This window comes from Arabidopsis thaliana, chromosome 4 (assembly GCF_000001735.4).
Source record: "Arabidopsis thaliana chromosome 4, partial sequence".
In the NCBI taxonomy this organism is placed as follows: Eukaryota; Viridiplantae; Streptophyta; class Magnoliopsida; order Brassicales; family Brassicaceae; genus Arabidopsis; species Arabidopsis thaliana.
The window spans coordinates 534,990-562,442 of NC_003075.7; the positions used below are offsets into that span (position 1 = coordinate 534,990).

Sequence of the window (27,453 nt, forward strand, 5' to 3'; positions counted from 1 at the left end):
AAAATTAGTAGTTACTAGCCAAAACGTGAGAGCTTCTCCGTCCTCGAGATCGTCTCCACGCGGACATCTTTATAGCCGTTGATTCTTGGTTTAAGTGATAACACTAGTTTAAGGCGTCAGTGGTATAGTCTGGGTACTAGAGCAACGAGACCCTAACACGTGTAAAGGAAACAATATTATGCTCCTGAAATTACAATTCTACCCCTCTGTTCTTCAGCCACAAAAAAAAACTGGCGAAGTCAAAATCTTTTGACAGTGAAAGGACCTTTGAAGAAGAAGAATCGCGATTTCGAGCTCTATGGTGTCCGTAAACCCTAGACCTAAGGGTTTTCCAGTTTTCGATTCCTCGAATATGAGTTTACCAAGCTCCGATGGATTTGGTTCGATTCCGGCCACGGGACGGACCAGTACGGTGTCGTTTTCTGAGGATCCGACGACGAAGATTCGGAAGCCGTACACAATCAAGAAGTCGAGAGAGAATTGGACAGATCAAGAGCACGATAAATTTCTAGAAGCTCTTCACTTGTACGTGTAATTGTCACTCAATTGTGTGTTTCGTTTAAGAAAATTTCACAAGTTTCGAGATTTGATTGTTTTCGTTTGATTACAGATTCGATAGGGATTGGAAGAAAATAGAAGCCTTTGTTGGATCAAAAACAGTAGTTCAGGTTTAATTTGAAGACCATCTTACTATTATTCTCTGTATTGTTTTTGAAAATGATTGTGTGTTGATGATGTTTAAGAGTAATAATGGCAGATACGAAGCCACGCTCAGAAATACTTTCTCAAAGTTCAGAAGAGTGGTGCTAACGAACATCTTCCACCTCCTCGACCTAAGAGGAAAGCGAGTCATCCTTATCCTATAAAGGCTCCTAAAAATGGTGACTTTTGATCATCTTCTTACTCTGTTTTCTTCTTTGCTTTAATCATTTTCTAATGATTTGTTATGCTGCTGCAGTTGCTTATACCTCTCTCCCGTCTTCGAGTACATTACCGTTGCTTGAGCCTGGTTATTTGTATAGCTCTGATTCGAAGTCATTGATGGGAAACCAGGCTGTTTGTGCATCTACCTCTTCTTCGTGGAATCATGAATCGACAAATCTGCCAAAACCGGTGATTGAAGGTAGGTTTTACTAGTGGTTATGCTTTCAGTTGATGAGATTTTGAGTTAGTTGTATTTGTGAATCGTGTTAACAATGGGGTGTAATGAATTTGTGATAGTAGAGGAACCGGGAGTCTCGGCCACGGCTCCTCTCCCAAATAATCGCTGCAGACAGGAAGATACAGAGAGGGTACGAGCAGTGACAAAGCCAAATAACGAAGAAAGTTGTGAAAAGCCACATAGAGGTAAGACTTGTTATCTTGTTACATTATGTGTTTTTCTAGTAGACATCTTTGAGATTTACGCTGACAATGGAGCTGTTTTAATGCAGTGATGCCGAATTTTGCTGAAGTTTACAGCTTCATTGGAAGTGTCTTCGATCCCAACACATCAGGCCACCTCCAGAGATTAAAGCAGATGGATCCAATAAATATGGAAACGGTATGAGACACGTTTAATCAGACTCAGTCCCTACTCTGAGCCTTTGTTGAAAAATTCAATCCTGATGATAATAAAGAAGCTTCTTTGATATTGTTTCTTTTTGATACATCAGGTTCTTTTACTGATGCAAAACCTGTCTGTAAATCTGACAAGTCCCGAGTTTGCAGAGCAAGTAAGTAGTAATCTCATTCCCACTCTCAATGAAATACTGAAAGATTAATACTTTCTTGGTGGATATCAAGTAATTTCGTAATTATTAATTTGGTGCTTTGATATGTAGAGGAGGTTGATATCATCATACAGCGCTAAAGCTTTGAAATAGAGATAGAATAAAACAATAATGTACCTTATGTGAGATCAAGAGACAATCATCCAAGGTCTGTATGCATTGCTTGGATTTAGGCCTCGTGTTCTCACTACAGGAGCAGAACCAATCGCAAAGACTCTTAGATGGCTACTGAGTTGTGGTTTTTATGTCTCTGTAAGTCGCGGTGGAGCACACGTGTTTGTCCTGTCTTGTGTATGTGTGTATAGATAATACAAGGTTTTGCAGAGTAAGGTCACAGTTAGCTGCAAGTGAGTTTGGATCAATCTTAAGATTAAAACCCTGAGAGTGAGTGTCCAAAGAGACTGTGTAATATTGGTTTGGCGGTCAGCAGAAGAGTTTTGAAGTGCACATCCAGTTAGTGATAACACGGTTGAAGAAAAGGTAAGGTTACAAGTTTAGTTTTGAATAATTGTATACTCAAAAAATATGAATGTATAAAGAATAATCACTTGAGTCGCCTTATTCCGCCTGATTAACTGTTGCATTCCACATTGAGTGTTCCATCTCCAAGGAAAACATACACGTTCGAGCCTTTTTGTGACTCACACTTAAATCAAACAGTAGCAGCAAGAGCATTCACAAAATTACAATGTCTAGGGACTGTAAGCACATGATCAAACCACTCAACTTTCCCCCTAATTTCACAACTTTCCACTCAACCTCATCATTGGTTAGGGTTTGATCAGGTTTCCGGCAGAGGGTGAATCAGCTATGGTTCTCATAAGCTCTCAGTTTGAAGCAAACATAAAGACAACTCTCCGTGTGTCCCAAGAGTGACCTGAACTTGCAAAGCTCTGGTGTTTTCAGTATAGGAAGCGACGGAATTAATGTTCATTGCGGCGTCGGCGTCTTCTTCTTCTTCGTCGGCTTTCTCTTGCTTTTCATTGATACAGATGGACTAACGTAGGGTTTACGGATCCCGGCGTTTAAAGAAAGAAGACGACACGTTAGGCTAAATATTTGTTGGGCTTTATGGGCCGATGCAAAATTGCAAGATTTTGTTAACTTTGTTACCACACGCCATCTGTGTTACCTTTCGACAGAGACCCCTTCAGACTTGAACTCTGGTTTCAAAAAACCAAAAAGCCTAAAATAGAATATGCAAATACCAGGGACTCCAGCGTTCATAGAAGAAAATCAACTACTGTTAATTAAAAGCATCCCCATATCACAAGCACCAAGAGAAACGAGAGTCCATAGAGACAAAGTATATATTTTTTTTTTCTTTTTTTTTTTGTTCTTAAAAAAAATATCACAAATGGTAATTTTGATTACTTGCACATCACAAAGCAACTCACTGTTAGGTAGACACACCTCTTAGGGTGTTAAAAAGGATTGTGGCCAGAGCAAAGTTACCTGTAGCCAAACCCAAGGTCGAGTTCATGACCCACAGAGCCTTGACGATTAGGACCACCGGCTTGACCCACTGCCGGTATCTGTTTGGCTGGGTCCATCCTCTGCTGAATCCCCAAGAGTGTCTGCAGTGAAGCTGGATGCTCTCCTCTGTTGACTTGAGAACCTTAAAAAGCCAAAGAAAACAAAGAGCAAACTCAGAATCAACTAGTCCCTACATTAGCCGATATTAATACCTGGCTCCCTAGAGCAGCCGACTCAAGTCCAAACAAGATCTTGATCTGAGGCCCAAAATGAGTGAAAGTCATATGTTCAGTTATGTTATACCTGGTGGTGGCATACCGTAGTTGGGCTGGCGATGGGCAAAGGGAAAGCCTTGTGACGGGTTTAACTCAGGAATGAGACCCGGCATCTGGTTGTTTACATGAGGAGAGTGATGGGGTTGTGGACCACTACCGGGGAATCCTTGCATTAGATGATGATGTTGCAGGTTGTCTTGCATATGCATCTTCTGCATCATATGTGGAGGAAGACGATCAAACTCGGGATGTCCACTGGTTGGTGTATGATGGAAAGGTGGACGGTGAATCATGTTTGGTGGAAACCGGTGATTTGGTGGAGGGTCATGATGTTGAGACATAGTGCTTCCTGGTCCCATGAAATCGAGCTGAGGTTTTACATGAGCATGTTGTGAATCGAACGGATGGAATACTGGGCCTGAACCATTCAAGTGAGACGAGGGGTTGGTCACGTATTGTTGGGGATGTTGGTGGAGAAAAAGACCATCTTGACCACCCATTGTTGGTCTTTCGTTCCTTGGACCAGAGTTCAAGGCAGCTAACTTGTCAGAGATGTTGAAAGCTACTTCAGGCTCTTGATTATGAGATCCTGGAAAAGACATGTATTTTGATGGGTTTGCATGACCGCCAACTGCAAGTAAGTTACCATCTTCTGGAAGGGCTAGTACCCCTCCGGGGGGACCGTCAGGTCTGATTTGGTTTCTTTGGCTCAGTTCACCAATTGACCTTTCTGATCGAAGCGGGACCCCTGGAGCATCAGAAACCATAGCTCTTCCAGAGACAGGTTCTCCAATCGACTGCAGTTCGTTCATGAAGGCACTCCCAAATAAATTCTCAAGAGTCAAAGACTTCCCTGGATCTGCTTCTCCAGCTGTAGTTGATTTCACAGATGGTGGTGGTGTAGTTGTTTTCATAGATGGTGGTGGTGGTCTCCTCTCTGTAGCTGAAAGTAGCTGCGTATCTTGACTTTTTGGGTCTGAACTTCTCTGTAATAAAGAAAGAAGGTGCTGCGAAGCCTGGTCATCAACAGATGTTTTCCGTTGTTTGGTCATTTTTACTGAAGGAACACTCGTGTCTTGGTCAACTGGCGGTGGAGGTGGATGATAGCTGTCACCGACTTCTGACAGAATAGACTGCTCAAGGTCTTCACAAGTGAGAACAGGTGGAACAGCTGTTACTGATTTAGTTGTGGAAGTGCTGCTTAACTGATCAGTTCTTTTAGTGGCATGGCCTTGAAAAGGAAAATCCGTTGAAAGGTCGGGATTTGCTTTTGTGTCAAATGTTTGCAATTTATCTGCACCTTGAAGTAGTGACAGTAAGCCTCTTGGTGGCTCGCTGGATGGGAGAACTTCGACTGGTTTGTTATCTGCAACAAAAAGAATGTTAGAACGAAAAAGTTACAATTCTACTAGTATAACAGTAAATGGATTACCTTCTTCAAGAAATAGATGAGCGAACTTGGAGGATTTATTAATGGTCTGAGGGCTTCGTATTTCTTCTACTTTTTCGACATTTTTCTATAAGGATGTGGACAAATGTCAGGTCAAATGAGATTTTTCAAATTCCACAGGGAATATATGATGCATGTACATGGACATGTATAAACATGTGTACCCTATCATTTCCCAAACAAGTCGTTTCCTCAGGACGAAGCATTCAATTTGGTTTATATAACACATGGACAACCATTTGCTTACTAAGAGAAAAGACAAACTATGTAATCCATCATTTTTCATGATCAATACAAAATATAGGAAAAACGCCTCATCTACGACTGGCCAGAGGAAACCACATCAGAAAGAGAGATGTATCATTTGGACCAAAAATGAAGTGCATATCGATAATAGATTTATGAGGATTAAGCAAAAATTGAAGAGCTATCATGTGAGTAGAATTTTAAGTTCCAGGGATACATAACATTAGAAAAAACTCACCTTATTCATATTAGAGGAGTCACCACTATTCAAATTTATAGCCGTGTTGAATATCTTATCCAGAATTGATGGCCCATCTGAATGCTCCAAGCTTTTCTTCTTGCCCAGCGTCATTGTAGCTTTCTCACTTTTTATAGGATACCCCTGAATTTCAGTAGGAGTCGAGATCGAGGAAAGCTTTTCAAAACTTTTATCCTTATTAACTGTATCTGTAGATATTCCTAGAAGTGAAGAGATATTAACAGCCCGTTCATTTGCATCAGTGGAGGAGACACGAACATCTTCACCTTCTATTAGCATCTCACTTGAACCTATCTTAATTCCCAACGGTTTTCCCCCATTATTAACTGATGTTCCATTCACCACATTAATGCCTTTGGAATTTAAAGGACTCCGCTCATATTGAGAAGTTTCAGTCTGCATATGGTGTGATAACCAGTAAATAATAGGCGCCACCAAAGATACATTCAAACACAGCATACATTCAAACAAAACATTTACGAAGAAAAGATAAATTAAAACAAAAGCCACCACACTCAAATTTCAACCCTCACTGATCTGCAGTAAGCGAATGGAAGTGGTAGATAAAGAGACCACAGCCTTGGATCACTTACACCCAATGACGGAGTTATTGAAGGAATTGGCTTTATTTATATTTTCCTAGTTTACTTGATATTCAAGGCAATAAAATTTATTTCCTCTATTCCCAAATTCTCTTACTCGGCACGACTTGCCTTCTATAAGATAGAATAAAAAAAGTATGTTCAAAGCTTGTCACTAGTCAGAAGAACTAGGCGTGCGCTTTTCCTTTTGACTTTACTGTCATGAATTGCAGAGAATCATTCTATCAGGATTTGCATAGTTCTTGTAACATATTCCCCTTTCCAACTATTATCATAAAGCCCCTCTATTTTGATATTTCTTCTGGGATTTTGCTATCCTTAAGACTTTAACAATCAATATGCAAACAAAAATGAAACCTTCATGGAACACAGATATTAGGTATGGATGAGGGTCTCAGAAAGATAGCGACTTACTTGAGGTTTTTCCCCTTGCTTTTTTTCCAAAATTGTGCTTGCAAAACCAGGAGGTACAAGCGGTCTGGGTGCATTACTTTGAGAAGGCAAAGAGGTGTTACTAGAACCAGGAATTGTTGGAGCGTGATTGACTTCATCACTTCTACTTGGACGCCCTTTATCATCTTTGGACTCCCCAAGAAGTTCAGTAAAATCAAAGTCGTTTTTGCGTAAGTCTGGGTTTGATTTTTGTCTCTCCTGGAATGCTTTTTGATGTTCCTTCCTCAACAACTCAAAAGAAGCTGACAGAGAGTTGAGAATGTCAATTAAAGATTGACACAAAAAGAAACGCATGGATTAACTGAAAGAAGTGCACAAATTGGCAGAGAGCTAAGTTTAGTACAGATCAAAGTCAATAGATCCTCTGTACCTCTTCTTTTTCTTTCTTCTTCTGCTCTATCTTCACTAGTAGAATCAGAAGAACCAAATGTTTCATCATTGAATGAATCTCTAGCGTCACGTCTAGTGAAAGGTGGCGCCTACAAATGTACATGAGAGATTTATGAATCTATGCCGTTAAATCATTCAAATACACCTCACAAACCAGCTGATGAAACCCAGTAACGTGATGGAGCAGTATTCAAGAATCAATGGTACCAGAGACTATTCAAGATGACTACAGCAGATATTTGGGTACTTAACCTTGTATGGGCGAGGAGGATGGTAAGGTTCATTGGTTCTACTCAGCTGATGTGAGTCATTAGATTGAGGTCTAGGGGCAGATGTTCCCGCACCAAATCCAGAAGGCTTAGGGAAAGAACCTTTCCCAAGAAGTCCATCATGCTCAGGTGCTTGCCAAGACCTCCGAGATGGCATACCAGAACGCCTTCCAGGCTCTCCTAACAAAATACACAGTTCCAAATCAACTATAATACACCCAAATTCCAGAATTTTTCGAAAAGACCTTCTTTTCATGTTCACTAGACAAGCAGACTTCATGCCATTCACTTTAGTTAAAAAAAGGTGGAAATCTACATTTACGCATATTGAACAGCCAGATGGATAGAGTTGAAATCATAATAATGAACACTTTTTTGCAGAAAGACATAATTCGTAGGAGTATTTTATAGGTCATATATAACAACAAGGTAACTATTCAGAATACTAGTCCACCTTGTTACTGTAGTAACGTCATCATACAGCATGTAAAGAATAGGATACGAGTAAGCTCCGGCTACCTGAGTCCCGGTCTGACTGTGAATCACTATCTTTATCATTCCATCCACCAGAGCGCCCTTCCCATCTTCCATGGGTGCCTCGAGAGTTAGTACCTAATTCCCCCCTGGTGGGAGGCGATGAACTATAGTCATTCCGCCTGAAACCATGCGACGAAAAATCGCCTGAAATTCTTGCTCGCTCGGGTGAAGGATCTTCGAAGTCACTACTCAAATAAAGAGTGTACAAATCAAGACATGTCACTCCAACATGATCAAACACATTTACACAGTTTCTAGAAATCCAAACTAAAAAAAAAACTATCGGATAGAGTCTCACAGCAACAGTGCTTCATCAAATTCACCAGGCAGATTTGGCAGCTTCTTGCAAACGTCTTTCTCGCTCAAGGATATAAGAAACTTCCTCGTGTATGTAATTCTTGGTTTCCTGAAAACAATTGCAACTGCAGCTGAGAAATGTACAATAAGCAGCAAAACAGAGACATGGATTTTACAAAAAACAGAAAAAACATACTTTTCCGAATCATCATTGGTTTCGACAAGTTGATCCATGGCAAATTGTTGTTCATTTGCTATACTCATCATACAATGCACAAAAATCTTAGCTGATTGAGGCCAAAAAACACCAGTATCTCTTCTTAACGCCTTAATCAAGTAACTCTACAGTAGTTGTCTATAGTAAATACCGTGAAATATGATTCTTCGATATTACAGTAACCACCAATAATATCTCAACTAGCAAAACTTAAACCACGATTCACCACCACGCAACTTCATCAGGATCTAGCTATATGTACAGTGAAAGATTTCAGAGAAGAGAAATTACAGCTCAAAGCCAAAGAAAACTAGCTCATCCTAAACTCACAAGGCTTTAATCTCTCGTATCGGATTCTCTCACCCAACCAAAATAAATAAAAACCTCAAATCGGGAAAAGATGAAAACAGATTATAACATTTCTGCAGTAATCTAAGGTCTTCGACAGCTAGGGTTTTTAGCGCTAATGGGGAATTACATGGATTCCAGAATCCATCAGAAAAGGATAATTAGAAAGAAAAAAAAGTAAGAGTCGCCGATTCTAGAAGAACAAAAGGAGAACGGAGAAACCAATTAGGGTTTCGATCTGCAGAAAGATAATTTTGCTGTTGCTGTTTGTTTTGATCGATTGATGATGAAAAAGAGAAGATCGAAACCAAGTCTTACAAAGAAGAGCGATTTCTCTCAAAGGGGAAGGTAAAATTGACAAATCCACGCGCTAGCTTTTCACGTTCACTCACGCGCTACATTTTGTATAATCCACAAAACTTTCAATAAATTACAGAAAAACCTTGATAAATTTTTACCATAACAACAAGATCCCTGATATTATTTTCAAATTGACTCATAAAGCATTACAAAAGGAGATGGTTTTTCTGAAACATGAAATGGTTGGTTACAGAAGACGATACATACAATAGGCAGCTATGTTCATCATCTCTTTCCTTTTCCTTTAGCATCAAAGTGATGAGACTTTAGTTTCTTCTTCCGCACTATCGCGCCTGTGCTGCCACCACCTCCTTCCCTGAAAGGCATTCCCATTAGAGCCAATAGTTTCTGTCCTTCTTGATCGCTTTTAGCCGTTGTGCTGATGCATACATCCATTCCTCTCGTTTTTCCAACGGCATCAAACCTAGAGTGTAATAAACCAACCAACCAACATAGAGTTTAGTTGCTCGGTTGTAAACAAAGAGTGGGACTAAAGAGAAACCATGCTTGATCTTGTTGAACCAGCGGATAACAAGTTAGTAGTTTTGATTTTGAGGGTAGATACAATAGAACTAACCTGATTTCAGGGAATACACCTTGGTCTTTCACACCAATACTGTAGTTTCCGTTCCCATCAAAGCTACTGGGACTCACACCTTGGAAATCTCGAGTTCTCGGAAGGGCTAAGTTGATAAGACGATCCAAGAAGGAGTACATTACCTGTCACAACAGTCAAAATCACAAAATGTTAATACATAAATAACTCAAAAGGAAAGTTTGATTAGTCAAGAGAAATATAGCTCACATCTCCTCTGAGAGTGACAGCAATCCCAAGAGGTTGATCTTCCCTGATCTTGAAAGTAGCAATGGAAGCTCTAGCTCGTGTCTTAATAGGTTTCTGCCCTGTGATAAGCGCGATATCCTTCATCGCAGCCTCCAAACCCTTGTCGTTCTGCGCCGCATCTCCAATACCACAATTCACTACAATCTTCTGTACCTTTGGAACCTGGTAGAGAAGATGTCCAAGCAGATATACAACAATGATGAGATTGACAAATTCACATTCACATTTGTAAATGGCACATCCCAACAGCACGATTTTATCAACACAACAATCTTAAATCTAGGCTTCTTCACTACATTTTCTAGAAGAAATCAATTCAAACTTATCATTAAAAGCAAATTAGGTTTAACATTCGCTCAAAAAATTCGAATTCACTGAGAATTAGACTTCAATCAATCGCAACAGAACAAAAACTAGGTTTGAGCTCAGAGGGGAAGGATTTGGGGTTACCTGGTGAATATTAACGTACTTGAACTCTTCTTTGAGCGCAGGGATAATCCTCTCGAGGTAAGCGGTTTTGAGGCGTTGAGTTTTCTCGGCTTCAGATTTCTCGACCAGTACAGTTCCAGACGCCGAGACTTTCACCACGTTTCTGAGCGGCGGAGAGAGCATTCGTGCGGAGGATGGAGCCGCTAATGGTGAGAAACGTCCGTGAAACGAAGAAGCGGAAGACTGCAGAAGCGAAGGAGACGCCATTGTCGAAGCTCCAAGTGGATAAAGTGTGAAGTGAGAGCTCTCGGCGTTCGTTGTTGATTAAACCCAATGGCACCTTCGTAATTTGTTGACAGTTTGAGGATAAGGAGTTTTCCGTTTAGCCCCTTTAAAACATAATATTTCAACTAAGGCCCCAATATTTGATAATATACTATTATACTTAGAGATTTTAGATAAAATATAGGGGTTGTTTCATATGGGCCTAAATCTCAGCCCGTTTACTATTTGGGCTTCTAAGGTATAACCCGTACCCGTGTTTTTGTTGTTTTACATATCCACACCGACCTGAGAAGAGTCAAAAACGAAAAACCTCTCTTTTGTCGTTCCTCTGCTTTCTTCGATTTGCTTCTGCTTTCTTCGATTTGCTTCTGCTTTCATCGCGGTTCAGGTCACTCTTTTCTCAGCCATGGCGATTCCTTTCATGGAAACCGTCGTGGGTAAGCTTCAAAACCTTTTTCTGAGACATTTTACTATCCTGTTTCACTCATCGTATTTCGTTTTTGTTTGGGTTTTGCTTTCTGTGTTGTGTGTGTTGAGATTCCATGACTCGTTTGTTTCATATACCATCGTCTCTGCTTCTCGTTTCTAAATTTTGTTCTTTTCTAATAGTGCGTACCTTGATCTGAGGTTTTATTACTCCTACTAGTTTCTTGTCTTACTCGTGCGTTTGATTTGATTTGAGCTTATGTGATTTCATCATCTCTTCCTCGGTTTTAGAATGTACGGAGCTTCTCTGTTAACCAAAATCTAGGATTTGGGAAGAAAAGTCGGAGTCTTTTTTTTCCTCATTCCCGATTGGAAATTGAGAATCTTGAAATTTTTCTTTGTTCAAGTCATACAGCTTGAGGTTTTGGGTTTTCTTGTCAGGGTATTATTATGTTCGTGACTGCAACTAGAGTTTTCTGGAGTTTTTTGAAATGGGTTTTGTGTTGTGGAACCGTATGTGAATGTTGCATCAAAACTCTTTCAGTGCTCCAATGTTTCCATCAGTAGTCAGCACAAGAGATCTTTTTATATCTGGTTGATCAAAAAAGTAGATGATGTTATTGAATTTTCAGTGATGGAGTATCTGTTGTTGTGGCATTTAGAGTAGATTCGTATTTCATCTTCTGTTTTATTCTTTTTCTTACAGGTTTTATGATAGTGATGTACATTTTTGAGACGTATTTGGATCTGAGGCAACTCACTGCTCTCAAGCTTCCAACTCTCCCGAAAACCTTGGTTGGTGTAATTAGCCAAGAGAAGTTTGAGAAATCACGAGCATACAGTCTTGACAAAAGGTTTCGTCTTGATCATATTTATATCATTTTAGTTTTTTATAATTGCCAGGGGATATCATCACTGAGAACTTTAATATATGCAGCTATTTTCACTTTGTTCATGAGTTTGTAACTATACTTATGGACTCTGCAATTTTGTTCTTTGGGATCTTGCCTTGGTTTTGGAAGGTACATATCTGGTTTCGGTATACAGTATCTCATTTTGAATATAGAGTTGTTACATTACAATTGTAAAGTTTTCATTTTTACCTTAGATGTCTGGAGCTGTTTTACCGAGGTTGGGCCTTGATCCAGAGAATGAAATACTGCATACTCTTTCATTCTTGGCTGGTGTTATGACATGGTCACAGGTGTTCCAAATAAACCCCTTCATATAGTCCTATACGTTTAGCATCAAAATATCTATTTTCTTAAGATAATAATATTTCTTTTATATTCTGATGCAGATCACTGATTTGCCATTTTCTTTGTACTCAACTTTCGTGATCGAGTCTCGGCATGGGTTCAACAAAGTATGTCGTATTTCCAACACTACCTTGTGACTTACGTTTTTTTATCAGAGATGTGGATTAAATTTGCTTCTAAATTCTGTTGACAGCAAACAATATGGATGTTCATTAGGGACATGATCAAAGGAACATTCCTCTCTGTCATACTAGGCCCACCCATTGTTGCTGCGATAATTTTCATAGTCCAGGTTTGATGATTCTGGATTCATCTTATTTCTGAGTTTTTCACATGGATGACTATTCTCCATTGAGTGTGAGCTTCAAAGTTTTTAGTTTTCGTGTTAAAAATTTAAAATTTGCTTCTCTGAGCATGAAGTTTCTATCTTTTTCCAGAAAGGAGGTCCTTATCTTGCCATCTATCTGTGGGCATTCATGTTTATCCTGTCTCTAGTGATGATGACTATATACCCGGTCTTGATAGCACCGCTCTTCAACAAGTTCACTCCTGTGTGTATTTCTGTCATGGCCATTTTACAATTCACTGCTTGTTTGCATATGTTGTTACCAGACAATATAATCTCCCGCTTTTTTATGGCTATAGCTTCCAGATGGAGACCTCCGGGAGAAGATTGAGAAACTTGCTTCTTCTCTAAAGTTTCCTTTGAAGAAGCTGTTTGTTGTCGATGGATCTACAAGGTCAAGCCATAGCAATGTGAGAAGCTTGAGATCTCTTCCTACCTACTTTACTCTAGTTTACCATTAGAAGCTTACGTATCTTGTTACATCATACAGGCTTACATGTATGGTTTCTTTAAGAACAAAAGGATTGTTCTTTATGATACGTTGATTCAGCAGGTACTGTGACTCTTGATGCTTCAAACGAGCTATACTCACATTTCTGTTTCTGGTTCTGAAACATAACATAATCTTCTATTGTGCAGTGCAAGAATGAGGATGAAATTGTGGCGGTTATTGCACACGAGCTTGGACATTGGAAACTGAATCACACTACATACTCGTTCATTGCAGTTCAAGTGAGGCTCAACCGACAGTTCAAAAACTTACTCACATCTACATTTCACTTAAGAAATCATGTCTTATGACCCTCTCTCAATGTTTTGCTTGCAGATCCTTGCCTTCTTACAATTTGGAGGATACACTCTTGTCAGAAACTCCACTGATCTCTTCAGGAGTTTCGGATTTGATACACAGCCTGTTCTCATTGGTTTGATCATATTTCAGGTTTGTTATTTTTGCCTTTTGACACTAATCTAATGAATCAAGGATGGATTAAGAAAAAAAAACTCTAAACCTTTGGTTATATCTCCTGTCTGATTATCACAGCACACTGTAATACCACTGCAACATCTAGTAAGCTTTGGCCTGAACCTCGTTAGTCGAGCGTTTGAGTTTCAGGTACCATCTTACAATCCCTCAAGATCCAACCATAGTTTCTTTATTGCAATGGCAGCCTCATCTACTAATCTGAGTTAACGTTCCTTTTGCAGGCTGATGCTTTTGCTGTGAAGCTTGGCTATGCAAAAGATCTTCGTCCTGCTCTAGTGAAACTACAGGTCAGAGAAGATAACAACAGAACACAAACTGTTACCTCAATTTGTGTCACACACTTAAATGGATTTTTTGTTGGGATTTTGCAGGAAGAGAACTTATCAGCAATGAACACTGATCCATTGTACTCAGCTTATCACTACTCACATCCTCCTCTTGTTGAAAGGCTTCGAGCCATTGATGGAGAAGACAAGAAGACAGATTAAGTCCGCTTAACTCGTCTCTTGTACGGGTTGATGTCTTTTAGGTGACAGGTCGAAACAAAACAAAAAAAAGTGTAAAACCATATAGGCAGAGGCCTCTTTTGTTTGTTTTTTACTTTTACAGTGGGTTTTGCCTAGTTACTACTAGTTTTTGAGTTTCTTAAAAGTGGAATCACTCGCACGGTTCGATATGATCATTTCTGATTCGTCTTCTTTTATTAAAATGAGGAGAATCTAACGTATATGAATCATTCTTGTTTTGAAAGTGATATAGGTTATGATTGGTGTTACTACCACATGTTAGAAAATCGTGTAAAAGTAGTACTAAATTGAACATGGGATTCAGCGATACAGAATTATTGAACAAGGCAGAATTGTTTTTATGAGAATGATACATTTCTTGCTATGATGGTGCAATAATGGGTTTCTCTTTTCGCCCAAACCTTATCCTTTTTTCTTTATCATATTCTCATAATTACATTACCCTTTAAAGCATCCCTTCTAAATTCTGGATTAGTCTGTATAATATCATTCATTAGTTCACCGGTTTATAAAAATCAGAAAGTTTATAAGTTTCAAAATTTTGCTTTGGTGAAAAGATCATTCATATGGTTCCAATTTCCAAACCATTAATTTAAATTTTAGCTCATAGTTGTATCTCTTCGTCTCGATATGGACAAGGGATCCCAAAGTACATTATAAATATAAAAACTATGGGCATGGGTCTTTTGACGCATACAAATTTAAAACAACTTAAGCTTTAGCCTTTGTTCTACCTAATTTAGTAAATTATTAGTATAAACTATAAAGGATCTATTATATTATTTAATACAAGAATGAAGAAAACTATATTATCTACTATATTCGCTCTTTCTTTTTTTTGTCAAAATGGAATGCTGATCTGGCCACTCTACATAACTTTCATCTAGCCTCTCATCCTTATCTAGATAAACAAAATATGTGGCCCTTTGATAGGAAAAAATTTCATTCAAAAAATGCAAAGGCAGAATAATTTAATTTTACAAACGAATGTTATTAATGCAGTCTATAGTCTCTTCGGTATAATAAAAGTGATTCCTTTTCTCCAAAAACTATTTTGAATGATATTAAAGCTCTTAAATAGCAATACACTAAAAACGTAGCTTCATTAATCAAAACTCGGATCTAAATGTGTACTTAGTGAATGATATTAGTAGAGAATCATATCCCCAACACCGTTATCTCTCCGTCATCTCATCGTTTGTTTTTATTACAAACAAACCCCCTCGGGATCACGTAGGTCCCACTATTTTTCCTCTTAACTAAAAGGGTAATACCGTCATTTACCACACCTCTCGCCGTCACTAACACGGAGAGAGAAAGAATCAGACAGCTCATCCCAAGCACACACACTCATATCAGAAAATACACAGACACAACACAACACTGAGAGAGAGCTTTTCTTTTAAATTCCTTCAATTTTTTTTTGTTGTTGTAAAGAATAATAATTTATTCGATTGAATTTGTTTATTCGTGTCTTTGTTTTTACTCAATCCCCTGTTTCCGGTTCTGTTCGATTCTTCTCTGTCTCTGTTTTGTTTTTCGTCATTTTGCCTAAAGCCACATGCAACAGTGATTAACTGAATTTTTATTATCCATATCCATTTTGATTCGCCGGAAAGTTTATTCTTTTCCGGCGACAAATGCGAAAGATTCGAAAACCCATTTTAACCAAATCAATTCTATGACGATGTCTATATTCAATCCTGATTCAATCAACAACGAGCTATCGAAACCAACATCGATCTTTGGTCTAAAGCTTTGGGTCGTCATCGGAATTTTACTAGGATCTCTTATAGTCATCGCTCTCTTCTTTCTCTCCCTCTGTTTAACCTCTCGCCGGAGAAACCGTAAGCCACGTCACGCCGATTTCGCATCCGCAGCCGTAGCAACGCCGCCGATTTCAAAGGAGATTCAGGAGATCGTTAGACCTCCTGCGCAAGACCATTGCCATCCGACGCAGCCCGTTGCGGCGGAGATTCAAGTGGATATAGGGAAGACCGAGCACCGTGTTGTGTTCTCGGATCGAGTCTCGAGTGGTGAAAGCAGAGGAACGGTTAGTGAAACGGCGTCGTATTCAGGGAGTGGTTGTGTTGGACCTGAGGTTTCGCATCTTGGTTGGGGAAGATGGTATACTCTTAGAGAGCTTGAAGCAGCTACTAATGGATTGTGTGAAGAGAATGTGATCGGAGAAGGAGGTTATGGGATTGTTTATAGTGGGATTTTAACTGATGGAACTAAAGTCGCTGTCAAGAATCTGCTTAACAACAGGTACTTGATAAAGTTTTGATTTTTAATTTTCAATTCTTGATTTTTCCAATTCTCAAAATTGATTCTTTCGAATTTAGAAGATTATAGCTTTTGTTTTGCTATCTGGTAAAGATAAGAAAGGAATGATTTTAGTGTTCTTTGTACTTGAATGTGGTCCTGGGAAGGTGGTGTTTGTTGTGTCATTATATGGTCCCTTGTGATTTAGTGGATTAGGGACAACTTCTTTGCTGATGATCATTAGTCTTTAATTATGTTGGAAGGGGTCAAGCTGAGAAGGAGTTTAGAGTGGAAGTGGAAGCTATCGGGCGTGTAAGGCATAAGAATCTCGTTAGGCTATTAGGATACTGCGTCGAAGGAGCATACAGGTAAGAAAAAGAAACCCGCATGCTTGATACGGACTTTGCTCGGTACTTGTTTTGAACTTTGATAAGTCTTAACGTTTTTGGAATTCCTCTAGGATGCTCGTGTATGACTACGTCGATAATGGCAACTTGGAGCAATGGATTCATGGGGATGTTGGTGATAAAAGTCCGTTGACTTGGGATATTCGTATGAACATAATACTTTGCATGGCGAAAGGGTACACTTCCGAGAGACGCCTTTGATAACTTTCATTTGTGAATTCATCTTTTTCTATATGTGATTTGTTTGTTGATATTCCCGCAGATTGGCCTATCTGCATGAGGGTCTTGAACCGAAAGTCGTTCATCGGGACATAAAATCTAGTAATATTTTGCTTGATCGTCAATGGAATGCTAAGGTATCAGATTTTGGACTTGCTAAGCTCTTGTTCTCCGAGAGCAGCTACGTGACAACCCGAGTAATGGGAACTTTTGGGTAAGTTGTTTTTAGTTGGCATATATAAATATGATTGTTGGATAGTATTAAGGATTTCAAATTCTTGAAAAACATTTTGTCTTGATTGGTTTGTTATGTAGATATGTTGCGCCTGAGTATGCTTGCACCGGAATGTTGACAGAAAAGAGTGATATCTATAGTTTTGGGATATTAATCATGGAGATAATCACCGGAAGAAATCCTGTCGATTATAGTCGACCTCAAGGAGAGGTAATTTGTTTTATATCTATCGCTTCAAGGTTTCACAAAACCGTGTTCTTGATTGTCTCGTTTTGTTAGGTGAATTTGGTTGAGTGGCTGAAAACAATGGTTGGAAACCGAAGGTCTGAGGAAGTAGTCGATCCAAAAATACCCGAACCGCCCACTTCAAAAGCTCTTAAACGCGTGTTGCTCGTCGCGCTGCGTTGTGTGGATCCGGACGCGAATAAGAGACCTAAAATGGGTCATATTATACACATGCTTGAAGCTGAAGACTTGTTCTATCGTGACGTAAGTCTTATAATCGTATTAATGAACATTTGAAGTACGTGGATCGTTTAATTTGCTCACAGAATATATTGTAGCAGGAACGACGAGCCACGAGGGAGCATGCAAGCCGCGATTTTAACCAGCCACGGACTGAAATTTCACCGGCTGTGGCTGAGACGAGCGAAAGTGACAGTTCAAAAGACCGAAGATAAAGGATGTATGAAGAGACGACTCACTGATTATGTTCCGACCATTAGTTTTTTCAATTTTTTTCTTGTTTAGATCGATTTTTAAAATTATTATATGTGACATGATTATTATTTTATAACTTTTTTGTTAGGCTTATCCCTCTCGTGTAGTTAATAATTTCCTCTATGTATATACATTCGGTTAAACGCACTGACCCAAAGAAAAACGCAATGAAAGAAAGAAACAAAGCTAGCTTTAATAATGTTGTTAAAGAATATAAATATGTCAACGCTTAATAATTTGGTTTGGTTTGGTTATATATGATGTGTGTGGTGGACCGTGGACTGTGGTCTGTGGACCAAGCTAGATGTTATTTTCATCATAAGATGATCGGAGTTATATTCACACTCACACATGCCATATGGCCCATATCACGCGATCGATCGTCGTTGCCACTTTCAATATTCGGTACAATGGTACGGGACCAATATGGATGGATCCATATGTATTCCTTAGTTGTTCCATTATTGCGTAATTGATAAATTATTGGATAGGATTATATCTTCTCATCCTTTCGTAACTCATAAGAGGTTTTTGCATTTGTTCCCAAAATAGTTTCTCTAGATCCTAAGTCCTAACCTTCCTGAATGTCCTTTTCCTTTTGCAGAATATGAAAAGGATCTTTTGTTCATATTTATTGCATGGGGAAAACGACATCTTTGCTGGCTTAGAAGAAGCTTCAGCTGATGACACATACACTGATAATCTGTGGAATAGTTACATGAAAGACGAGGTGAGAGACATGTTTATATCTTTCTGTGTTTAAAATTCTACTATGGATTATATGTGTAATTTATGATGTTCTTAAAAAATTATGAACCATCTCTTTGTAACTTGCATTTGGCAGGGATTTGAACGGTTTGGGATTCCATCCAAGAGGGGAAGAGACTGGGAAGACAATGATTTATCACTTAACCAACTGTTCATGAAGCCTTGTAGCAGTCGTTCAAGAAAAAATTGTGATGAACCATCTTTGGAAGCTGTTGCATCACCAGATAATCATGATCACGGAGAGAATATGCATTAGAAGTCTAAATCTCTTAGCTGTTTGCATCGGACCATTTTTAAAAATATATTTAGAAAATTTCAAATCTGAGGCAAAGGCGCCGACGACCACGTCTACTACAACTAAATTATACTCCCCTGTTCATTTTTGTTTGATTGTTTAGAAAAAAAATTTGTTTCTAAAAGATTGATTTTTTAAGTTTTCCATGCAATATTTATTGGTTAGTATTGGTAAATTGTAATTTTTAAGAAAAATAGTTAATTATCATTGGTTTAGAGGTATAAAAAACTGTAAAACACTAAAAATAATACATTTATAATCAACATTTAATATATATTTTCTTAATATGTGTGTTTTTTTCTAAAAAATCAAACAAAAAATAACAGAGGGAGTATAAGAATTAGCCTGTGGGACATTTGTTTAAGTTCAACTATTGTATTTGAATCGTTATAAAGAAAGACTCTCGATAATCCAATCCATAATTAATTATTATATTCTGAATCTGACTCTGATTAATATTATTATGGTAAATTGCAATAGTGTCTCCGACTTTTCTTTAATAATAGCATATATCAACGTCTTCCGTCTTCACTTGGAGATCTCATCAAAAAAATTAACAAACCCTTTTGATTCGTTGACTTCAAAAAAATGGCTACAACAGCAGTAAACCTACCAATTCATGAGCACCCTCTTTATCCTTCAGCTCGATGTATTATAGGTGAATGTGATGGCTGCCATGTAAATGGTTACATGTACAACGGCTACTTTTGCAATGAACCTTTCTGCTTTATTTGGTTCCATAAAGAGTCTGCTGATCGGATATAGATGTGCATTGTGGTTCCCTAAATGAGCCGCTCGTTCATGATGGCCATATACATCCCTTAAATTTTGATAAAATGGAGGATCACATTTGCGATGGATGCAAAAAGAATATAGATGATTATATGCTTCGTTGTAAAGCTTGTGACTTTAATTTGTGTTTGTATTGTGCTACTTTGCCAAAAAAGCTATTGTATAGGAACGATGGGCACCCTCTCACTTTATGTTGTGGGGAAAAGGAAGAGCCGAGCGGTAAATGTTGGTGCGACATTTGTGAGAAGGAATTAGATCCAAGTATATGGTTCTATACATGTTTTGATTGTGGAGTCACCTTGCATGCTCAGTGTGTACTAGGAGATTTCTCACGTCTCGTGCTAGGACAAATCTATTGGTTTGGGAGAAAAAAAATCGAGTTTGAGGCGCTTCCTAACAATCACAACACTCGGCCATTATGCATTCAGTGTCAATCTCGATGCAAGGTCTCCGTCATCCTAAAGAAACATAATGAAGACAATCGGTATATATGTTCCCGTTCATGTTTATCGAGTTATCTGAGTTAAAAAAATTGAACTTATGTTTAATGATATAACGAGTGGTTCTAGCTATCATGATTGTATTATTTCATTACCGTTTCTATTTTTATTTCCAAGAACAGATATGTAATACAAAGTTATTATTATTATTTTTGTAACAGATTAAATTTTATATCATTTTTGGTTTTTGACAGAATTATAGAGATTACATGAAACAGATTAAAACAATCTACAGAAAATAAATACAATATTACTACTTAAATTCCTACGGATCGCTTCTAAGCGTTTAAGACCAAGTTACGAGATGAAACACCGATTCCGAACTCGCGAAACTCGGAAATTTGCGTGGTTGCCACCGATGAGAAGCACTGGAATCCTCATCTTAGTTGCCACAAGCTAAACTATTCGAGGCTCGTCCACAAAACCTCGAGATAGAAGCCTACAGCTTCTCCGAAAACTAACGCAAAAACGTACAAGCAAAACCATGGACTTCTACACTAGCACAGAGCTATTCGACTTCTACAGATGCTTATTTTATGGCTCTCTCTGGCGTCTTCGATGATGATTGGGCTAATAAGGCCATTCTTGAATCCGAGAAGAGAGCCAGAGGTTAAGCGGGGTAAAGCTAACTCCGAAGAACCTCAGAACTTATATGGTAAAAGAGCAGTAACGATATGGTTAAGTCAGCTTACAAAGTCTCTGCCTTTATCGTCTTCTTTGGCTCTGTCTTTCCTTGCTTGTCACAAAGCTGGGACACCAATTCTACCCACGGATATAGTTAGATGGGCACGACAAGGAAAGATTCCTTATCTTTCTCTAAAGATTCGAGAGCAGATGGGAGAGAGATCTGCTGCGTGTCCTGTGTCTGCAAGCGTTATGTTTAAGCCTAGTCAGATTGTTTTCTGCTCAGATATTAGAAGCACAAGCCGCTTCGATTGCTGATATCATCGGTTTGCCTTTGCCTCCTGTGAATTTCTATGCTATAGCTTCAAACTATCTAATGCGGTTGTCTGTTCCCAAAGAGGACAAGGTTCTTGATCTGGTCCGTCTCTTAGAGTACTGGTCAATGCGTTCGGATTTGTATCTATCAAAGAAGGAGCTCAGGCTTCCCACTCGTGTCTGTGTTATGTCTATTATCGTCGTAGCTATTCGGATGCTTTATAACATCAATGGTTTTGGTGTATGGGAACGGAGCTTGGAGGATGCAGAGTTATCAGATGTCACGAAAGCAACTGAACTCGACACTGAGGAACTTTTGAAAAACCTTGAAGCCAAATATTACGAGGTCGCTGCTGAAACCGTTGGTACTCAACTATATTCTCGTGATGATATGTTCATTTCTCTAGATCCTAATAAGTCCTAACCTTCATGAATGTCGTTTTCTTTTTCAGAATGTGAAAAGGATCTTTTGTCATATTTGTTGCACGGGAAACACGAGATCTTTGCTGGGTTAGATAAAGCATCAGCTGATGACACATACAGATCTGTTAATAATCTGTGGAATAGTTACCCGAAAGACGAGGTGAGAGACATGTTTATCTTTCTGTGTTTAAATTCTACTATGGATTATATGTGTAATTTATCATCTTCTTAATTATAAACCCTCGCATTTGGCAGGAATTTGAACGGTTTGGGATTCCATCCAAGAGGGGAAGAGACTATCATGGCTGTATTATTTCATTAGCGTCGTTCAATTCCTCTTTTATTTGCAAGAACTGATATGTAACAGAGAGTGATTTTTGTTTTCTAATGGTAAATGCTGGTTATGTATTATACACCAATAAAGATGAAGTCACAGGTGCACATGCAGATTGATCAAACCAGCATCAAACCGAATCATTAAACCAATGAAAAACCTAAAGTAAGTGGTAATTCCCTTTGTTATATATAAAAGTCTCTACGATTCCACTTCTTGTACATTTGCTTGTATAAAAATCAAAAGTTTAAATTACCATTAAATTAAAGAGATCTTCTGTTCTTGTTGTTTTTGGGACTTATCAACTACACAAACTTGCAAGGAACTAAACACCATCGACCTCCTTGTTATTTGAGAGCATGCATGATCACTTAAATTTTCTGTTCTTTCAAACATACCAATTTTATTGCAAATACTTAAGAAAAACACTCATGTTTATCATACACTTGGATGAGTACTCCAATCTCAAAAGCAGAGTAAATATCAAGGGAAGAGGCCTTTGAGGTCCTCACAGCTGTCAGCTTGTCGTTCTTCTTGAAACGGATAAGACTTAAAGTTCATAAACACATTGAATTACACAAAGAAGACACAAAAAGTTCCTATATATTGCAAGACAAACTCTACTTGCACTCTAGCTCTCGTTGCTTTGGCTTTGGCTTTAGCTTTATTTGCTTCACGTTTAGCCTTGTAAGGTATGATACTGAAGCTTGGAAGTAATCTGTGAGAAATGTCTGCCAAATTCTACATGTTTCGGCATAATCATCCACAATCTGATAAATTGTTATGTAGAATGAAGACAATCTCCTTGGAAAACTCTGAACCATCCCTAAACCACTTCAATCACAATTCCCAAATTACTGTATTTATTGGGCAAACCAAAAACACAACTTCTCGAGCATTAGTTATAGATGAGAGTTGTAAAAGCAATTGCGATCAATATATCATCAGCTGATTTTCAACGGTTCAGATTAAAATTTACAAAATTTCCTTCTTCTTCTTTTTTTCTTTTTTTTTTGAGATTCAAGCCCAACCAAATTATTAAACCCGTTTATGGTTTAAGAAGGCCCATATGGAAGATAATATCATATAACTAAGGATACTTAGTTTTGTTAACTATATTGATTTTTCTCAGTGCTTCAAAAGTTGTTACAAATCCAATGCTAATTTTGGGCATGTCTCTTGAGTCTTGACTAATCAATTTTTTCTTTTAAAAAAGAAAACAGTAAACTAATTATAGGTTGTTGTGTCCTGACAACTCTCAGCCTTAATAACTTAAGATTCGCATCATCAAATTATTAAGAATTACTCGAAGAGTAGACTTTTAGCTGTTTTGAATTTCAAGATTTGAAGGATGATTCAAATCGATAAATGAGGACACCTACATTTATGTAACGTTGTCCACGTCTATGACAAATAATTTTGGACTATGTGCAATGCATGATTGTTGGGCTGTATGTCTAATTTACAGCATTAATTTTTCGTAAGACTAAAGTCTTGATTACTTGTCAATCATGCTGTAACTTTATTGTAAAATTTACAGTCTAAATTTTTTTTCTTTTTAAGGTTATAGTCGAGTAAATTCTCAAAGCTCTAATTTTTTTACTGTAAAAATTTTAATTCAATAAATAAATTCTAGAAATTAAAATTATCAACAAAAATATATAATAAAAACAAAGATATGTTCTAAAAAAATGATAATTATCAAACCTAAAAAAAAAAGATTATAAATAAATATCATATGAAGAGGTCAAAGTACAAGACGATGACCAAATGATTGATTCTAGGCAATATATGGAAGGAATTCGAGATGATATTACAATAAATTTATGAAATAATTATAGGTAAAATTATATTTATTTTATCAATAATTCATAAGGTTTTATTTTATTTTTATATCATCATAATATATTTATTTAAATTAGTAATACAAGGTATTTTATTTACTATAAAAATATATTTTATTACAAGTATTATATTTACAAATCTATTTTTATAAATATTTAAAATCAAAAACTTACAGTAATAAAAGTTACAGGTATAGCCAACACAGGTACATCAAAAATTTTACAGCAAAAATTCTATAGTTACAACCCAACCAATCATCCACTTAACTTGTGGAAAATTTGTATAAATTTAAATAACATCTGAGTAATTAGTTTTTTATTTGTTTGATCAAATATTATTACGGCACTAAAATACCTCTAAACTTTTCTAGTCCGAATAAATTCTCATCCACATCCACCTTTTATTCTCATTTTTACATTCATTCCGAAAAATCATTACTTTCTAAAAAGAAAAAACGTTCATAAATTCTCTAAACACTCGTGCATCAACATAAATCCACCATTTTCTTCTATGAATATTTCCAAATTCGAATTTGAATTATCGAGCTAATAAAAGCTAGCATGTTAGTATGTTACAATCTCCGGTTATTTGTAAAGAAGTAAAAAGTTCCGAGTCATATATTAAATCGTGACATCCTTTATATATATATATATATATATATATATATATATATATATATATATATATATATAAGTCGTTTAATTCATGATAATTCGTGATTCGCATCAAATTAGTAGAATATGTATTAGAAGTCTAAATCTCTTAGCTGTTTGCATGGGACCATTTTTAAAAATATATTATCAATTTAGAAAATTTCAAAGGCAAAGGCGCCGACGACCACGTCTACTACAACTAAATTATATAAGAATTAGCTTGTGGGACATTTGTTTAAGTTCAACTACTGTATTTGAATCGTTATAAAAAAAGTCTCGAGATCATCCAATCCATAATTAATTATTATATTCTGAATCTGACTCTGATTAATCTTATTATGGTAAATTGCAATAATGTCTCCGAATTCTCTTTAATATTCTTTTAGCCCAAGCTTCTGAATGAGACAAGATTGACCTTACGTTAAACTGAGGCTAACACAACCGTAACAAATAGTTTTTTTTTTTTTTTTGTTGTTGTTTAATTCGTATTCTTTTAGATTATAGTCGAAATGAAAGTATAATCGCCGGATCCAGTTCCAAGCCAGTAGAATTCAGCGCAACGATTAAACAAATTCATCCACTAGGAAACTAATTCGTCCACAAATCTCTAGATGCGTAGGCTATTAGGTCGGTTTATATGTGTTTTGGTTTGGAGTTATGGAAAAAAAGAATAGGTGATATTTACAAAGTTTAATTGACGTGTGTTTATGTAAGAAAGAAGGGTGTCCTTTGTTATTTAAGATAGGTGATGGTTCATTTTGCAAATAACTCTTAACACTGGCTATTATATTGGGATTACAGAGGCATATATCAACGTCTTCCATCTTCACTTGGAGTCTTGGAGATCTCATCAAACAAATTAGCAAACCCTTTTGATTCATTGACTTGTACACGATCAAAAAAATGGCTACAACAGCAGTAAACCTACCAATTCATGAGCACCCTCTTTATCCTTCAGCTCGATGTATTATAGGTGAATGTGATGGCTGCCATGTAAATGGTTACATGTACAACGGCTACTTTTGCAATGAACCTTTCTGCTTTATTTGGTTCCATAAAGAGTGTGCTGAGGCCCCAGCGGAGATCAGCCATAGTTCCCACCATCAACATCCTCTCCTGCTCACCAATGACTCGATTGATGGTCCTTGTGATCTGTGTGGACAGAAGCTATTGCCTCCTTGTTACAGTTGTTCCACATGTGAGTTCAAGGTGGATTTGACTTGTGCGATGAAACCATCACCGCCTGCTATCGAACATCCGCTGTGTCATCACCATTCACTTGTCTTCTTGAAGAAACGAGAGGAGAAGGTGTCATGTGAATTGTGCAAGGATTCTATTGCCGGACCATCCTATTCGTGTCTTGAATGCGATGTGTACTTCCACGTGAATTGCATCCAGCTCTCCAAAGAGGTAAATCATCCTTGTCATTCTGCTCATCCTCTCAAGTTAATCCCATTTGAGTCACTTACGGATGATGCCGAGACAACTTGTCTTTTATGTGGAAAGAAGCCAGCTGAAAATATGCTTTATCATTGTTCGGTTTGCAATTTCACATCGTGTCTTGGTTGTACCAAAAACCCACCACTCCTCGTTATTGAGCATATCAAGACCCACAAACACCCACTTATTCTCTTTCCTAGAAGAATCCCGTGTATCTGTGACATTTGTGGGAAGAAATGCGAGTTTGCGGTGTATGTATGTCCTCAGTGTGATTTTGTTACTGCAAGAGGGTGTATCGACTTAGCTCGTGTCATCAATATCAATCGCCATGATCATCGCATTTATTTAACTCATCATCTCGGTACTGGGTATTCGAAATGCGGAGTTTGTCACGAAAATGTAAATCAGTACAAGGGGGCTTATTCTTGCTCTGTTTGCCCTCACTATGCTGTCCATTCTACATGTGCCGTGAGAACTGACGTATGGGACGGGGTAGAATTGGAAGGGACCACTGAGATCACAGAAGACAATTCACCATTCAAGGTGGTGGGTGATAACTTGATATGCCATTTTAGTCATGAAGAGCATCCTTTAAGGTTCCAGAAGGACGACGTCTTCATTCATGATGAGCACAAACGATGTGCAGCATGTATCCATCCTCTTGGATTTGGCTCCATCTACTGCTGTGAAACGTGTCCATTCATTCTCCATGAAAAATGTGCTAATCTTCCTATGAAGAAAAGACTTGTCTTCGGCACCAGACCATACACATTAATGAAAGAAACTACCCAACTTACAGACTGCACGTTGTGTGGAATATTTTCTGATGGTTTCGCGTACAGCTCCCGCTGGTTGGATGTAGATGTGCATTGTGGTTCCCTAAATGAGCCGCTCGTTCATGATTGCCATATACATCCCTTAAATTTTGATAAAATGGAGGGTCACTTTTGCGATGGATGCAAAAAGAATATAGATGATTATATGCTTCGTTGTAAAGCTTGTGACTTTGATTTGTGTTTGTATTGTGCTACTTTGCCAAAAAAGATATGGCACAGGAATGATGGGCACCCTCTCACTTTATGTTGTGAGGAAAAGGAAGAGGCGAGCGATAAATATTGGTGCGACATTTGTGAGAAGGAATTAGATCCAAGTATATGGTTCTATACATGTTTTGATTGTGGAGTCACCTTGCATGCTCAGTGTGTATTAGGAGATTTCTCACGTCTCGTGCTAGGACAAAACTATTGGTTTGGGGAAAAAGTCAAGTTTGGGGCGGTTCCTAACAATCGCAACACTCGGCCATTATGCATCCAGTGTCAATCTCGATGCAAGGTCTCCGTCATCCTAAAGGAACGTAATGAATACAATCGGTATATATGTTCCCGTTCATGTTTATTGAGTTATTTGGGTGAAAAAATTTGAACTTATGTTTAATGATATAATGAGTGGTTGTAGCTATCATGATTGTATTATTTCATTAGCGTTTCTATTTTTATTTCCAAAAACTGATATGTAATACAGTGTTATTTTTGTTTTCTAATAAAAGATGCTTATTTATCAAGAAAG

At 37.8% G+C, this 27,453-nt stretch overlaps 8 protein-coding genes across 15 annotated transcripts; 6 read left to right on the plus strand and 2 right to left on the minus strand.

Annotated features, from left to right (window-relative positions):
- Window positions 1-208: 208 nt before the first annotated feature.
- AT4G01280 (Homeodomain-like superfamily protein) lies at window positions 209-3,109 on the plus strand. Of its 2 annotated transcripts, none has more exons than NM_116358.6 (8): window positions 209-525; window positions 611-668; window positions 758-881; window positions 959-1,123; window positions 1,225-1,347; window positions 1,434-1,543; window positions 1,656-1,715; window positions 1,824-3,109. In NM_116358.6, exons 1-8 carry the CDS (start codon window positions 299-301, stop codon window positions 1,863-1,865), a joined length of 909 nt encoding a protein of 302 aa, NP_192037.2. In that variant the 5' UTR covers window positions 209-298; the 3' UTR covers window positions 1,866-3,109. The 2 variants fall into 2 exon arrangements, with proteins under 2 accessions (NP_192037.2, NP_001031568.1); NM_001036491.4 differs by having other exon boundaries at window positions 252-525; window positions 1,222-1,347; window positions 1,824-2,565.
- On the minus strand, window positions 2,429-8,950 carry AT4G01290 (chorismate synthase). Of its 2 annotated transcripts, none has more exons than NM_116359.6 (10): window positions 8,223-8,950; window positions 8,028-8,135; window positions 7,712-7,914; window positions 7,176-7,372; window positions 6,904-7,012; window positions 6,495-6,775; window positions 5,458-5,874; window positions 4,956-5,040; window positions 3,552-4,889; window positions 2,429-3,390 (listed from the first exon to the last, which is right to left on the minus strand). In NM_116359.6, exons 1-10 carry the CDS (start codon window positions 8,291-8,293, stop codon window positions 3,224-3,226), a joined length of 2,976 nt encoding a protein of 991 aa, NP_192038.3. In that variant the 5' UTR covers window positions 8,294-8,950; the 3' UTR covers window positions 2,429-3,223. The 2 variants fall into 2 exon arrangements, with proteins under 2 accessions (NP_192038.3, NP_001078342.1); NM_001084873.2 differs by having other exon boundaries at window positions 3,001-3,390; window positions 7,176-7,369; window positions 8,223-8,879.
- AT4G01310 (Ribosomal L5P family protein) lies at window positions 8,922-10,577 on the minus strand. The gene is made up of 4 exons (NM_116361.4): window positions 10,246-10,577; window positions 9,757-9,957; window positions 9,529-9,671; window positions 8,922-9,375 (listed from the first exon to the last, which is right to left on the minus strand). The coding sequence occupies exons 1-4, from the start codon at window positions 10,489-10,491 to the stop codon at window positions 9,177-9,179; spliced, it is 789 nt and encodes a 262-aa protein (NP_192040.1). The 5' UTR covers window positions 10,492-10,577; the 3' UTR covers window positions 8,922-9,176.
- Window positions 10,578-10,806: 229 nt separating this feature from the next.
- Window positions 10,807-14,424, plus strand: ATSTE24 (Peptidase family M48 family protein). Of its 3 annotated transcripts, NM_001340308.1 has the most exons (15): window positions 10,807-10,946; window positions 11,377-11,542; window positions 11,642-11,789; window positions 11,873-11,957; window positions 12,044-12,139; window positions 12,236-12,301; window positions 12,388-12,486; window positions 12,632-12,745; window positions 12,840-12,950; window positions 13,031-13,093; window positions 13,180-13,272; window positions 13,367-13,480; window positions 13,583-13,654; window positions 13,747-13,812; window positions 13,897-14,356. In NM_001340308.1, exons 3-15 carry the CDS (start codon window positions 11,647-11,649, stop codon window positions 14,011-14,013), a joined length of 1,239 nt encoding a protein of 412 aa, NP_001329597.1. In that variant the 5' UTR covers window positions 10,807-10,946; window positions 11,377-11,542; window positions 11,642-11,646; the 3' UTR covers window positions 14,014-14,356. The 3 variants fall into 3 exon arrangements, with proteins under 3 accessions (NP_001329597.1, NP_567212.1, NP_001329598.1); NM_116362.3 differs by lacking the exon at window positions 11,377-11,542 and having other exon boundaries at window positions 13,897-14,424; NM_001340307.1 differs by having other exon boundaries at window positions 11,377-11,789; window positions 13,897-14,393.
- A 761-nt stretch (window positions 14,425-15,185) lies between these two features.
- Window positions 15,186-18,108, plus strand: AT4G01330 (Protein kinase superfamily protein). Of its 3 annotated transcripts, none has more exons than NM_116363.6 (7): window positions 15,186-16,320; window positions 16,581-16,685; window positions 16,778-16,900; window positions 16,987-17,157; window positions 17,259-17,388; window positions 17,458-17,667; window positions 17,745-18,108. In NM_116363.6, the coding sequence occupies exons 1-7, from the start codon at window positions 15,734-15,736 to the stop codon at window positions 17,856-17,858; spliced, it is 1,440 nt and encodes a 479-aa protein (NP_192042.5). In that variant the 5' UTR covers window positions 15,186-15,733; the 3' UTR covers window positions 17,859-18,108. The 3 variants fall into 3 exon arrangements, with proteins under 3 accessions (NP_192042.5, NP_001190651.1, NP_001328562.1); NM_001203722.1 differs by having other exon boundaries at window positions 15,360-16,320; window positions 17,742-18,027; NM_001340309.1 differs by having other exon boundaries at window positions 15,360-16,320; window positions 17,458-18,078.
- Window positions 18,109-18,342: 234 nt separating this feature from the next.
- AT4G01335 (TATA box-binding protein associated factor RNA polymerase I subunit B-like protein) lies at window positions 18,343-19,198 on the plus strand. Of its 2 annotated transcripts, NM_001340310.1 has the most exons (3): window positions 18,343-18,425; window positions 18,503-18,628; window positions 18,743-19,198. In NM_001340310.1, the coding sequence occupies exons 2-3, from the start codon at window positions 18,506-18,508 to the stop codon at window positions 18,920-18,922; spliced, it is 303 nt and encodes a 100-aa protein (NP_001328561.1). In that variant the 5' UTR covers window positions 18,343-18,425; window positions 18,503-18,505; the 3' UTR covers window positions 18,923-19,198. The 2 variants fall into 2 exon arrangements, with proteins under 2 accessions (NP_001328561.1, NP_001154197.1); NM_001160725.2 differs by having other exon boundaries at window positions 18,343-18,628.
- A 351-nt stretch (window positions 19,199-19,549) lies between these two features.
- Window positions 19,550-21,972, plus strand: AT4G01340 (CHP-rich zinc finger protein-like protein; the record flags this gene model as incomplete). The annotated part of the gene is made up of 6 exons (NM_116364.1): window positions 19,550-19,653; window positions 19,920-19,972; window positions 20,048-20,237; window positions 20,762-20,862; window positions 21,645-21,775; window positions 21,871-21,972. 6 exons carry the CDS (start codon window positions 19,550-19,552, stop codon window positions 21,970-21,972), a joined length of 681 nt encoding a protein of 226 aa, NP_192043.1.
- A 3,184-nt stretch (window positions 21,973-25,156) lies between these two features.
- AT4G01350 (Cysteine/Histidine-rich C1 domain family protein) lies at window positions 25,157-27,449 on the plus strand. The gene has a single exon (NM_116365.4). The coding sequence runs from the start codon at window positions 25,351-25,353 to the stop codon at window positions 27,307-27,309; it is 1,959 nt and encodes a 652-aa protein (NP_192044.2). The 5' UTR covers window positions 25,157-25,350; the 3' UTR covers window positions 27,310-27,449.
- Window positions 27,450-27,453: the final 4 nt, after the last annotated feature.